This window comes from Macaca nemestrina, chromosome 12 (assembly GCF_043159975.1).
Source record: "Macaca nemestrina isolate mMacNem1 chromosome 12, mMacNem.hap1, whole genome shotgun sequence".
Taxonomy (NCBI): Eukaryota; Metazoa; Chordata; class Mammalia; order Primates; family Cercopithecidae; genus Macaca; species Macaca nemestrina.
Window position 1 is genome coordinate 69,829,641 of NC_092136.1, and position 14,248 is coordinate 69,843,888.

General features: G+C 39.1%; 2 protein-coding genes across 3 annotated transcripts in view; one reads left to right on the forward strand and one right to left on the reverse strand.

The window, feature by feature from the left end:
• LOC105468643 (matrix metallopeptidase 26) overlaps positions 1-14,248 on the reverse strand; it is a 363,923-nt gene that overhangs the window by 202,996 nt on the left and 146,679 nt on the right. The window lies entirely within an intron of this gene.
• Positions 4,208-5,179, forward strand: LOC105468654 (olfactory receptor family 51 subfamily S member 1). Its single transcript, XM_011718850.2, has one exon. The coding sequence runs from the start codon at positions 4,208-4,210 to the stop codon at positions 5,177-5,179; it is 972 nt and encodes a 323-aa protein (XP_011717152.2).

Here is a 14,248-nt window from a genome sequence, read left to right on the forward strand (position 1 = left end):
AGAATTGCTATTTCTTCTTGAGTCAGTTTTATAATTTTTAGTTTTCTAGGATTTAAAAAAATTTCAGCTAATTGTCTAATAGTGTTATCCCACATTGCATTCCTGATTTTGGTAATTTGCATCTTTTATTTTCTTTTTAAGGCTTGCTAAGGGTTTTTAATTTCTTAATCTTTAGTTATGTCACCTGTACTTATTTTGTTTTTTAATTTTATTCCATTATTTTCAGCTTTATTAAAGTATAATTGACAATTTGAAATTGTCTATATTCAAGGTGTACAATATGATGTTTTGATATATGTATACCTTGTGAAATATTGACCACAATCAAGCCAATTAACATATTTATTACCTCACACAGTTACCATTGTATGTGTGTACATGTTTGTATGTGTGTGTGTGTGTCCAGAGGATACATAAGAGGTTCCCCTTGGCAAATTTTAAGTATACAATATATTATTGTTATCTATAATTGTCATGCTGTACATTAAGCCTCTAACACTTACACATCTTATAACTGTAAGTTTGTATCCTTTGACTCGCATTTCCCTATTTCCCCTACAACCCCTCAAACCCTGATAATCACCTTTCTGTTTTGTTTCTATGAGTTTGACTTTGTTAGAGTTCACACAAAACAGGTCGTGCAGCATTTTTCTTACTGTGTCTGGCTTATTTCACTTGGCATAATGTCATCCATATTTATCCATGCTGTTGCAAATCACAGGTTGTTCTTCTTTTTTAAGGCTGAATATTATATATATCACAATTTTTAACCTCTTCATACATCGATGAACACTTAAGTTGTTTCCATATCTTGGCTATTATGAATAATGCTTCAGTGAACATAGGAGTGAAGGTATCTCTTTGAGATCATGGTTTTATTTCCATTGAATACATATCCAGAAGTGGGAATGCTGAATAATATGGTGGTTTTATTTTCAATTTTTTGAAGAACTTTCATACTATTCTTCATAATGGGTGTACAGATTTCTACTCCTACCAAAAATGTACAAGGGGTCCCTTTTCTCCACATTCTCACCAACACTTATTTAGTTTGGGTATTGATTGTTCTTTGTTTTGTAAATACTTAAAGAGGCTTAGGTTATTGATTTGAGAAATGAACACAGTCTGTATATGACTATTTTAAAAATTATTAAAGCTTATTTTGCCTCCCAGCCGACAGTTCTTCATACAGAAAATCCCATATATGTGCTTGGAAAGAATACACAGTCTGTTATTTTGGAGAGTATTATATAAATGTCATTTTTGATTCAGAGTGTTTTTCAAAAGATTTCTATTTCCTTGTATATTTTTCCAATTGTTGTATCAATTATTGAGTTTGGAATATTAAAATCTTCAACTATTATTGATAAATTGCTTATCTCACTCTTTAATTTTGCCAGTTTTGGTTCATGTATTTTAGGATCTAGTGTTCTTTATATATGCATTTATGATTGTTATATGATATTGGTATAGCCACTCCATCTCTCATGTGTTTTTGTGGGATATATAATTTTCTACCTTCTTACTTTCAACTATTTACTCCTTTGAATCTATGGTATGTCTTTTGTATACAGAATATAGTTATAACTTGCTTTTTTATTCTACATAACAATGTGCCTTTTATGACGCATGTTTAGTCCATTCACTTTGCGATTACTGACATGGTTGAAATTTCACCTGTCATTTTGCTATTTGTTTTCTGTTAGTCTTGTGCCTTTTTTTTTGCTCTGCTGTTTTTTCATTGCATTCATCTGTTTAAATGTTTTTGGCAAACCATTTCAATTCATCTCTTGGTTTTTTTACTGTTTTATTAGCAGTTGTTCTATAAATTACAATATGCACATTACTATATAATTTACTTCAGAATAATATTAACTTAATTCCAGTAAAATTCAAAAGTTTTGTTTTAATAAATTTTTAATTCCTCCCCCTTGTTGTGCTGTTATTATAATACGTATACATACATATACAGACACATACATATATAATATATATAATTTACTCAACAATACAGTATTATAATTATCTTTTCATCCAATTCAAACCTGTTAAGGAAATTTAGGGAAAATTAACTAAAATGTGTATAGAGTCCTTCATATTTACCCATATATTGAGTATGTCCAGTACTCTTCATTTCTTCCTATAGATTCCACTTACCATCTGGTTTTATTTTTCAGCCAGAACTCTGTGTTAAATCCCCATCTAGTCTGCTGGTGGACACATTGCCCCAAAGAGGACCAGAACTTCAGGGTAGTGGAGCTGCTGGCCCTCCTTATTTCCTTGCCACCAAAATTGCCATGCTAACTGGCAGAGCTCAAAATCACAGAAGCTGCCTCACGAGTGCAGGAACAAAGCTGTGGGATTTCCTTATCTGACCACTGATGATAGAGCTGGAGGCAGCGGAATGAAGCTGCCTTGCCAAAATGCCAGGCACATGGCTGTTATTTTCCAAAGTTCAGCAGTTTCAATAAACAAGCTTACATCTCTAATGGATTTCCAGAGTGCCAAAATGGAAGTTATTGACAGCTTGTCAGCTTTATACATGCTTTGTAGGGGAGAGAATGTGTTAGCCTCCTCAATCCATCACACTGGAAATGAATGTCTGTTTCTATTTATTTCTTTTTAAAAGTCTGTGGGATTAAGTTTTTGTTGCATTTATCTTTCTTTTTTAGCTTGAAAGTTATATTTTATTTTAAACGTTAATGTAACGTTTCATAACATATGTATTTGGAATTTTTTAAATAAATGTTTAGGGTTAACTTGTATCTATATCATTACCCCGAAAACAAAACCTGGCAAGCTTTTTATTTTACTTTTCTTTAGATGCCAATTTTCATTGTCTTTTTGTCCAGAATTTCAGTGCCAATCTTTCTGGGCATTTGGGCAGGGAAGAAGATATGACTATGGTGTGTGCCCAGTCCCTCTTGTTAAAATTATAAATAATATTTAGATATTACATGTGAGGAGACGCTAATTCTCAGGTTTTTGTTTTGGGAAATTGATTAATGGTGGCGCCAACAACTGACTTAAGGAACCAAGGAGTGTCTTATTGGTTTTGCTATTGACATAAATTCCTCTTCACTGTTTCCTAACTGATGACTCTGACAGAGGCATTAAGATGTGTCTGTTAAGATCTGCTTTGGATTATTTGAATTTAAATTGCATGGGATATCCAAGGTGAGATGAACCCTAGTAGGATCTGGGAATATATATTAGTAATTCATCAGTTTGTAGACTTGAGTTGATGTCATGAGAGTACATAAGACCACTTAAGAAAGAGGGCCAAGTAAAAATACCTCAAAAATATAAACATACACTTAGATAGAAGAAATAAGTTATAATGTTCAGCAGCCAAGTAGGGTGACTATAGTTAACAACAATGTATTTTATATTTCAAAATAGCTAGTAGACAGAACTTGAAATGTTCCAACATATAAAAATTATAATTACTCAAGGCGATGGATGTCCTAAATACCCTGACTTTATCATTTCGCATTCTTTGCATGTAACAAAATACCACATGCACCCCCTTAAATATGTACAATTATTACATTTCAATAAAATAAAAATTTTAAATACCAATGTATAAATCATAGGGACATAGCAAGGTGAACTAAAAGGCTAAATTCTGAAAAGGCAAATTTTTGAAAAAATAAAAAGCAGATCCATAGTAGCCAAAGCTCATTAAGAAATAAATCAAGCTTAGAAAAAATGAATGCCCCTTAATTTAGAAATGAAGGAGTAACTGGGGACTTAGTAAGAACAGTTAAATTGCACCAAAATGTAAATATCTTAAGGCAGTCTAGAAGTCAGACTGTCTGGGGTTGGGAAGAGAAAAAAATATGGATAAATAGACTGTCTCCTTAAGTGTTTTTCATAAAGGAAGGAAAGAAATAGAATAACACTACAGGGAGAGACAAGGTCAAAAAGGTGAGAAAAAATTTAGGAAAAGAAACAGAGCCACAGAGCTATGAGGACAGCTGTAGGAAAACCTCAAACGCAAGGAATGAATGCTGCATATACTATTACGATGGGTGTGTGCCTAGGGAGGAAATGTGTATTTGTGTATGTGTGTGTGTGTGTGTGCATGAGTCGGGGAGTGAAGATGCAGGCTATTTTGGAAAGTTTTATGCAAATTTGGCACACGATTAAGTAAACCTTTCTAATTATTTTTCAGGTTCCAGAGTTCAACGTGGAATTCTGAACTATGTCAACATTACTAACTCAGACAGCCCCAAATAGCAGCACTTCAATGGCCCCCACCTTCTTGCTTGTGGGCATGCCAGGCCTATCAGGTGTACCCTCCTGGTGGACGATGCCCCTCATTGCTGTCTACCTTCTCTCTGCACTGGGAAATGGTACCATCCTCTGGATCATTGCCCTGGAGCCTGCCCTGCACCGCCCAATGCACTTCTTCCTCTTCTTGCTTAGTGTGTCTGATATTGGCTTGGTTACCGCCCTGATGCCCACACTGCTGGGCCTTGCCCTTGCTGATGTTCACACTGTCCCTGCCTCAGCCTGCCTTCTACAGATGTTTTTTGTCCATGTCTTCTCTGTCATGGAGTCCTCTGTCTTGCTTGCCATGTCCATTGATCGGGCACTGGCCATCTGCCGACCTCTCCACTATTCAGCTCTCCTCACCAACGGTGTAATTAGCAAAATCAGCGTGGCCATTGCTTTTAGATGCCTGGGTCTCCATCTGCCCCTGCCATTTCTGCTGGCCTGCATGCCCTACTGCCGCCCACAGGTCCTAACCCATTCTTATTGCTTGCATCCAGATGTGGCTCGTTTGGCCTGCCCAGGAGCTTGGGGTGCAGCCTATAGCCTATCTGTGGTTCTTTCAGTCATGGGTTTGGACCCCCTGCTGATTTTCTTTTCCTATGGCCTGATTGGCAAGGTGTTGCAAGGTGTGGAGTCCAGGGAAGATCGCTGGAAGGCTGGTCAAACCTGTGTTGCCCACCTTTCTGCCGTGCTCCTCTTCTATATTCCTATGATCCTCCTGGCACTGATTAGCCATCTTGAGCTGCCAATCACTCAGCATACCCATACTCTTCTCTCCTATGTCCATTTCCTTCTTCCTCCATTGATAAACCCTATTCTCTATAGTGTCAAGATGAAGGAGATTAGAGAAAGAATACTCAATAGGTTGCAGCCCAGGAAGATGGGTTGTGCTCAGTGAGGAGGATGCCCCTCCATGTTTGGTGGTACAGGGCTCCTGATACTAAAGTTTCTGTGAGAACTCAGTTCACCAAGCATGAAATGATCATTCACGTACTCATAAGTGCATATACATGGATGTGGCTTCCTATCCCTGGAAGTATGCCTGTGTATATTGATGAAAGCTTACAATCCCCAGAGAATGAATGTGATCCACCCACTGGTACATTATATATCAATGACAAAGGAAGGGCCAGAGTCCAGATCTTGTCACAACCATCCAAGTGTGTGCCTGTTGTTATTTTATTTTTGTTAATCCTGTCATTATATCTATATTTTAATACGGATAAATCTAGAAGAGTTAATCATCTACATAGCAAAGGAAAAATAAGACAGAAACATTCTTCTCAACTAGATAGAAGATCTTCCATTGGTATTGTACCTCCTTAAGAAGTAAGAATTCTGACCAATCCTTAGGAATTAGATAAATGAGGAAAATGCAAGTAAGTCTCTCATTTAGATTCTTCACACCAAGAGGTAGGTTATTTAACTCTGATCAGGCCAGAAAAAGAAAAGAGGGAATATAATTTTTTTAATTCTTCATTTAGTTTTCAAAATGTTAGTATATTTTTTGAATATATATGTATATTGAATGTTCTCAACACAAAGAAATGAGAAATGTTTGAGACTATGAATATGCTAATTACCCCAATCTGATCACTATACATGACATGCATCAAAACATCACTATGAATATGCATAATTATTGTCAGTTCAAAATGAAATTTAATTTAATTTCTAAAATTTTTGCATATTTCAGAAAAAATAGAATAAATAAGAATAATTTTAAATTATATCTCCCAAACTTAACTATAATTATCTGTTTAGTGAGCACTTATAATGTTTTATATAAATGGAATCTTACAAGTGGCATTTGGAATTATTGGTCTCAATTCTTTACTTCCTAGTAGCAGCAGTATACATTCACACCCACATCAGGAGGAACAAAGTGGACGAATCGTATTTACCATCACTCTCACTTTAGACACATGATTTTCTCTGGCCACTGTGATCCTCATGACTTGTTTTTGTCAATAGGATGTTAGTGGATGTGATAAAAGCAAGAGCTTCAGTGTGATTTTGCTGCAAGGTTTGATTTCTTGTACTAGGGTAGTGCTTCCCTAGTAGGTACTTCCCCTTGAATCTGGTTTCCAGAAGGAGATACATGATGCAAACCTGAGCCAAATTCAGAGCCTGGAGCCAGGCCCTGGTGCCTGGAGAACTGAAGCAAAGCCAGGAAGTCAAAGCAGCCCAAATGAAGAGGGTCTCTGACAAATAAGATAAATTTAAATGGGGATAAATTAGAGCCAGCTGCATAAATTTGCATAAATAAAGAGGAGCCAAATGTTAATAGCCACCACAATGGGGAAAATGCCTCCTGGGTATTTCAGACCTTCACTGCAGCCCCTCCCACTGCAGGCTTGGAGGCCAAGGAGGGAAAAATGGTTTTGTGAGCCAGGCCCAGGGCCCTGTTGATCTATGCATCCTTGAGACATGGCATCCTGTGTCCCAGCCACTCCAGCTCCAGCCATTGCTAAAAGGAGCCAAGGTACAGCTTGGACTGTTCCTTCAGAGGGTGCACGTCCCAAGTCATAGCAGCTTCCATGTAGTATTGGGCTGTGGGTATACAGAAGGCAAGAGTTTAGGTTTGGGAGCCTCTACCTAGATTGCAGAGGATGTATGGAAATGCCTGGATGTCCAGGCAGAAGTCTGCTGCAGGGTGGGTGTCCCAACCCAAATCTCATGCTGAATTGTAACTCCCAATGTGGAGAGAGGACCTGGTGGGAGATGATTAAATCATGCTTTTCTCATGATAGTGAGTAACTTCTCATGCTATCTGATGATTTAAAAGTGTGTGGTACTTCCCTCTTCACTCTCTGTCTCTCCTGTCACCATGCGAAGACATGATTGCTTCCTCTTCACCTTCCACCATGATTGTAAGTTTCCTGAGGCCTCCACAGCCATGCCTCTTGTACAGTCTGTGGAACTGTGAGACAATTAAACATCTTTAATTTATAAACCACCCAGTTTCAGATAACTCTTCATAGCAATGTAAGCTTGAACTAATATACCATGAGGATTTCAAATACTATTTTATAACCCATTAATTTAACCTAGTAACAACTTAACACTCTTTGCCTAAACAAGCTAAAAGAAAACCAACAAAAACTGCACCTTAATTTTGTTTCCCCTGCATTTTAATTTTTTTTTCTATTTATGCCTTATTGTACCGTCTATATCTTGAAAAGTTGATGTAGCTATTATTTTTTATTTATTTATTTTTAGACATGCTACTTGGCATAAGAGTAGTTTACACACCACAGTTATAGTGTTATAATATTCTGTGTTTTTCTATGTACTCATTATTGCCAGTGAGTTTTGTATTACTACCTTGAAGTGATTATTGCTCATTAATGTCCTGTTCTTTCAGATTGAATAACTCCCTTTAGCATTTCTTTTTGCGTGTGTGTGTGACAGAGTTTTACTCTTGTTGCCCAGGCTGCAGTGCAATGGCATGATCTTGGCTCACCGCAACCTCCACCCTCAAGGTTCAAGTTATTCTCCTGCCTCAGCCTCCTGAGTGGCTGAGATTACAGGCATGCACCACCATACAGCTAATTTTTGTATTTTTAGTAGAGATGGGGTTTCTCCATATTGGTCAGGCTGGTCTCAAACTCCCAACCTCAGGTGATCCGCCCACCTCGGCCTCCCAAAGTGCTGGGATTACAGATGTGAGCCACCATGCCTGGCCTAGCATTTCTTATAGAACAGGTCTGGTGTTGAGGAAATCTCTCAACTTTTGTTTGACTAGGAAAGTCTTTATTTCTTCTTCATGTTTTAAGGATATTTTCACTGGATATATTATTCTTGGGTAAAACAACTCTTCCTTCAGCACTTTAATTATGTTATGTCACTCTCTCTTGGTCTGTAAGTTTCAAGTGAAAAGTCTGCTGTCAGATATATTGGTTTCTTTTCTCTTGCAGCTTTTAGGATCCTTTCATTATATTTGCTTTTGGGGAATTTGATTATTAAATGCCTTGAGGTGTTATTTGGGGGCTTAAATTGATTTGGTATTCCCTAATCTTCTTGTACTTGTATATTGACATCTTTCTCTAGGTTTGGGAAGTTCTCTACTATTCTTTAAATAAACTTTCTAACTATCTCTTTCTAACTATCTCTTTCTCTATCTCCTCTTTAAGACCAATAACTCTTAGAATTGCCCTTTGAGGCTATTTTCTGGATCCTGTAAGTATGCTTTGTTGTTTTTTATTCTTTTTTTTTTTTGTCTCCTCTGACCGTATATTTTCAAATAACCTGTCTTCACGCTCACTAATTCTTTCTTCTGCTTCATTAATTCTGTGATTAAAGGACTCTAATGCATTCTTCATTATGCCAATCACATTTTTCAGCCCCAGAATTTCTGCTTGATTCTTTGTAAATATTTCAATATCACTGTTAATTTTTTCTGATGTAATTCCGAGTTCCTTCTCTGTGTTATCTTGAATTTCTTTGAGTTTCCTCAACATAGCCATTTTGAATTCTATCTGGAAGGTCACATATCTCTGTTTCTCCAGGATTGGTCCCTGGTGCCTTATTTAGTTTATTTGGTGAGGTCATGTTTTCCTGTACAGTGTTCCTGCTAGTAAATGTTATTCACTGTCTGGTCATTCAAGAATTGTTTATTTATTGTCTTCACTGTCTGGGCTTGTTTGTACCTGTCCTTCTTGGGATGACTTTATAGATATCTCAAGGGACTTGGGTGTTGTGATCTAAGTTGTATCTACTTTAGGGGTAATCCCAAGCCCAGTAATGCTGTGCTTCTTCTAGACTCATAGAAGTACCACCTTGATGGTCTTGGACAAAATATGGAATATTCTCTGGATTACCAGGCAGACTCTTATTCTCTTCCCCTACTTTATCCCAAACAAATGGAGTATCTCTATGTTCTGAGCCACATGAATCTAAGGATGGAGTAACACAAGCACCCCTGTGGCCACCACCAGTATGTCTGTGCTGGGTCAGACCTGAAGCCAGCACAGCACTGGGTCTCACCCAAAGCCTACTGTAACCACTTCCTGGCTACTGTCTTTGTTTGCTCTAGGCCCTGGGGCTCCACAATCTGTAGCTGGCAAAGCCAACCAGGCCTGTGTCCTTCTCTTCAGGAAAGTGAGATCCCCCAGGCCCCAGGTGGGTCCAGAGATGCTGTCCGGGATTTAGGCACTAGGGTCAAAAGCCTTAGAAGTCTACGTGGTGTTCTATTATACTGCAGCTGAGGGGCACTCACATCACAAGATATAGACCTTCCCACTCTCCCTCCACTTTCCAAAGGCAAAGGAACCTCATCCTGTAGCCACCTGCCACTACTGGCCATGCGGAATACTGCCAGAAAACCACAGATGTTCCCATAAGGCCCAAGGGCTCTTAAGTCAGCTTGTGGTGAATACTGCCTGGCCAGGGACTCACCCTTCAGGTCAGTGGGCTCCCCTCTGGCCCAGGGCAGGTCCAGAAACGCCATCCAAGAGTGAAATCCTAGAATGGGGGATCCCAAGAACCCGCTTAGTGCTCTTCAGCCCTGTAGTTGTGCTGCTACCTAAGGTGCAAGAGAAAGTCCCCTTACTCTTCCCTCTGTTTTCCTCAAGCAGAAGGAGTCTCCCCATAGCCAGCACAGCTGGTAATGTGCTGAATCTCACCTGAAGTCAGCAAGTCTCAGAGGCTAACCCAAGGCTTTTGACATAGTACCTGGGTATTGCCGCTTGTTGTTCAGGGCCCAAGGGCTCTTCAGTTAGCAGGTGATAAGTGCTGCCAGGACTAGGTCCTTCCCTTCAAGGCAGCAGGTTCCCTTCTTGCCCAGGATGTGTCTAGAAATGCCATGTGGTAGCTAGGTTCTGGAACAAAGCCTCAGGACTCTGACTGGTGCTCTATTCTGCTACAGCTGAGCTGGCATGCAAGATGAAAGACGAACTCCTCCCACTTTTCTCCCTCCTCTCCTCAAGCAGAAGGAAGGCGTCTCTTTTGGTGCCATAAGCTATGCAGCCTGGGGTTAGGGGAGGCGTGATACCAGCACTCCCTTAGCAGCCTCAGTGTGTCTCGGTAGGTTGCACCCCTCTCTAGTCCACTGTCTCTGGACCAGTTCAGTCCTGGACCAACAGGACTCATCTCAGAGTTGCAATCCTTGTGGCCTAGAATGCCTTTCAAGTTTACTTAAAGACCCAGGTCACTTTGGTCTGTGGTGGTGAGGTTTACAGGAACTCCAGTTTTGACTGCTGGGATCGGCAATTCCCCACTGATTATGGCTGTTTTAAATGCTCCCTCCATGGGTGAGCATCAGCTGAGTTTGGTCCAGTTTTGTTGTTGTTGTTTGTTGTTGTTTTCCTTCTCTAACAAGACAGCACTGAGTTTAATGCATCAGAATTTCATTTCTGATGTCAGTGTGTCTGCTCTCCCTCCCCCAGCACCCAGAGACACTCTCTGCACCACACTGTCATTGCCATTGCCTGGTGACAGGGGCAGTGCAGCATTGGTGATTCACGATAAGTTTTTTTAATCTCTTCAGTGCCTTTTTCAGTGATATGAAACTAAAGCCAGTTATTATAAGGACTCATCAGAATTTTTTGTTTTTAAAAAGGTGTTTCTTGTGGGGACAAGAAAGAGAGATCAGACTGTTACTGTGCCTATATAGAAAGAAGTAGACATAAGAGACTCCATTTTGTTCTGTATTTAAGATGCTGTTAATCTGTGACCCTACCCCCAAACATGTCCTTGCAAGAGACATGTGCTGTGGTGACTCAAGGTTTAACGGATTTGGGCTGTGCAGGGTGTTCTTTGTTAAACAAGTGCCTGAAGGCAGCTTGCTGGTTAAAAGTCATCATCACCATTTTCTCAGTCTCAAGTACCCAGGGACACATACACTGCCTAAGGTCGCAGGGACCTCTGCCTAGGAAAGCTAGGTATTGTCCAAGGTTTCTCCCCATGTGATAGTCTGAAATATGGCCACCTGGGAAGGGAAAGACCTAATCGTCCCCCAGCCTGACACCCATGAAGGGTCTGTGCTGAGGACTAGTATAAGAAGAAAGAAGGCCTCTTGGCAGTTGAGATAGAGAAAAGCATCTGTCTCCTGCCCATCCCTGGGCAATGGAACATCTCCGTGTAAAACCCAATTGTATGTTCCATTTACTGAGAAAGGAGAAAACCACCTTAGAGCTGAAGGTGGGACGTGCTAGCAGCAACACTGCTCTTTATGCACTAAAAAGGTTTATGGAGATGTTTGCATATACGTATCAAGGCACAGCACTTTTCCTTAAACTTATTCATGTCACAGAGATCTTTATTCATATGTCTTACTGCTGACCTTCTCCCTGGGATGATCCTATTATCCTCCCACTTCCCTTGTTCTAAGATGGTAAAGATAATGATCAATAAATACTGAGGGAACTCAGAGACCAGTGCGGGTCCTCTGTATGCTGAGCGCTGGTCCCCTGGGCCCACTTTTCCTTCCTCTATACTTTGTCTCTGTGTCTTATTTCTTTTCTCAAGTCTCCTAACGAGAAACGCCCACAGGTGTGGAGGGGCAGGCCACCCCTTCATTTCTTATGTACAGATGTTAAATTGGTGTCCTTATGGTAGGGGGACAATTGGTGGAGCTTTCTATTCCTACATCTTTTTCTGTCCCTGCCCTCTGAATCTCAATGCCCAGGCTGGAGCACAGTGGCAGGATCTTGGTTCACTGCAAGCTCCACCTCCTGGATCCACTCCATTCTCCTGCCTCAGCCTCCCGAGTAGCTGGGACTATAGGCACCTGCCACCACCCCCAGCTAATTTTTTGTGTTTTTAGTAGAGACGGAGTTTCACCATGTTAGCCAGGATGGTCTCCATCTCCTGACCTTGTGATCCGCCTACCTCAGCCTCCCAAAGTTCTGGGATTACAGGTGTGAGCCACTGCACCCAGCTGCCTCCATGTGTTTATAACTGTTAAATTAGGGTAGCAGAAAACTGTCTCTCTTTCCCAGCAGAGCCTCAATTGTTCTTTCCTTGTTCCTGCTCTCTCCTGCACACTGGCCAAATCTATACCAATTCTGTCAGAACCTTCAAGTATATAGTGGTTTTTATTACTTTAATTACATAAAGCAAAATTATTTTACTTTAAGATAAAGTTAGAACTATCTAGTTTTACTTAATTTTGGATTTTTCTAACAGTAAAAATGAGTATCTTTCACATATTATTGATTTTTTTTGTTTCCTCTCCCATGAATAGCCTATTCAAATAATCTTCATCCATTTTTCTATTGGGTTGTTTATATTTTATATATGAGTGGGTGGGTCACACCTATAATCCCAACTCTTTGGAAAACTGAGGCAAGAGAATTGCTTAAGTACAGGAGTTTGAGACTGGCCTGGCCAAAATAAGAATATTCCATCTCTTCAAAATATTTAAAAAATAAATAGGCATTCATGGTGACAGGTGCTTATAGTCCCAGCTACTAGGGACTCTGAAGTGGGAGGTTCACTTGAGCCCAGGAGGTTGAGGCTGCAATGAGGCATGGTTTCACCACTGCACTCCCGCATGGACAACAGAACAAGACCTTGTCTCAAAAATAAATAAATGTTAGGTTGGTGCAAATGTAATTGCAGTTTTTGCCATTAAAAGTAAGGACAAAACAGCAAGTACGTTTGCACCAACCTAATAAATAAACAAATAAATAAACAAACAAATAAATATTTCCAAAACATTTTTGTTTTATGCCTTTCCCAATCTGTTATTTGTCTTTGATCTTGTTTGCTGATCAACTCTCAAGCAAATACAGGTAGTATTATTTAAACAAATTTAAATTTAGTTTCCTTTATACTTTTTGTGTTTCATATATTGCTTTAAAAAAGAGGTCTTTGGCTGCACACGGTGGCTTACACCTGTAATCCCAGCACTTTGGGAGGCTGAGGCGGGCGGATCACAGGGTCAGGAGTTTGAGACCAGCCTGGCCAGTATGGTGAAACCCCGTCTCTACTAACAACACAAAAAAAAAAACTAGTCGGGCATGGTGGTGCACGCCTGTAGTCTCAGCTACTTAGGAGGCTGAGGCAGGACAATCGCTTGAACCCAGGAGGTGGAAGCTGCAGTGGGCAGAGATTGCACCACTGCACTCCAGCCTGGGTGACAGGGCAAGACTCCATCTAAAAAAAAAAAAAAAAAAAAATCTTTGATTCCAGGCATTCAATGCACAATGTCTTATACTATTTTTTAAAATTGTTACAATGGTTTTTACTTCTAAATTTTTCTGTTAGAAGTTTAAATTTTTATTAATCAAGGTGGATATTTACTAATGGCAGAATTACCTGTTAAATACATTCCTTTTCCCACTGAAATAAAATACTATGCATATCATATTATAAATTATATGTATATATAATATAGTGTATATATATAATATACAATGTATATCTGTGTGTATATATAAGTATACACAGTGTACTAACACTCTTTTACTGTATACCGATCAAAAAATCTCAGGTGCTCACCACACAGCATGTATTATAATGCTTGCTGGTCGTTAGGTTATGTAGGTATATGCATTTTGCTTTGAGGATCTTTTTATGAATGACGACATATCACTTATTTATTATAGCTTTATAGTGTGATTTACTTAATGTGAGATGTAAAACAAACCCCATCTCGCAAAACAAATGAAAGCTTTGGATTTCTAGGAGGTGTTAAATTATATTTACAGGTTAAATGTAAGAAAATAAACATTAGTGATAAGTTTTCACATGCAAGAGTATATGATAAGTGTTTCATTAACGGTTTTTTCCATTTTCCAATAAAATTATTTGCTTAAGTTAAATATATTTATATGTATTTTATAAATGTATGTCTTTTGTTCCTATCATAAGTAAAGCAGTTCTTATCTTACAGTAAAATGTCTGTATCATAATGTAGGAACATAGAGATAGTCAATAAACGATGTAGAACTAATAAAAAAAGTAACTATATTTAAACTTTGTATGCATGATTAATCAGAAGAAAGAGCTTTACAGCTGG

Coding starts and splice junctions, on each gene's coding strand:
- LOC105468654 (XM_011718850.2), top strand. CDS start 4,208: ATGTCAACATTACTAACTCAGACAGCCCCAAATAGCAGCACTTCAATG.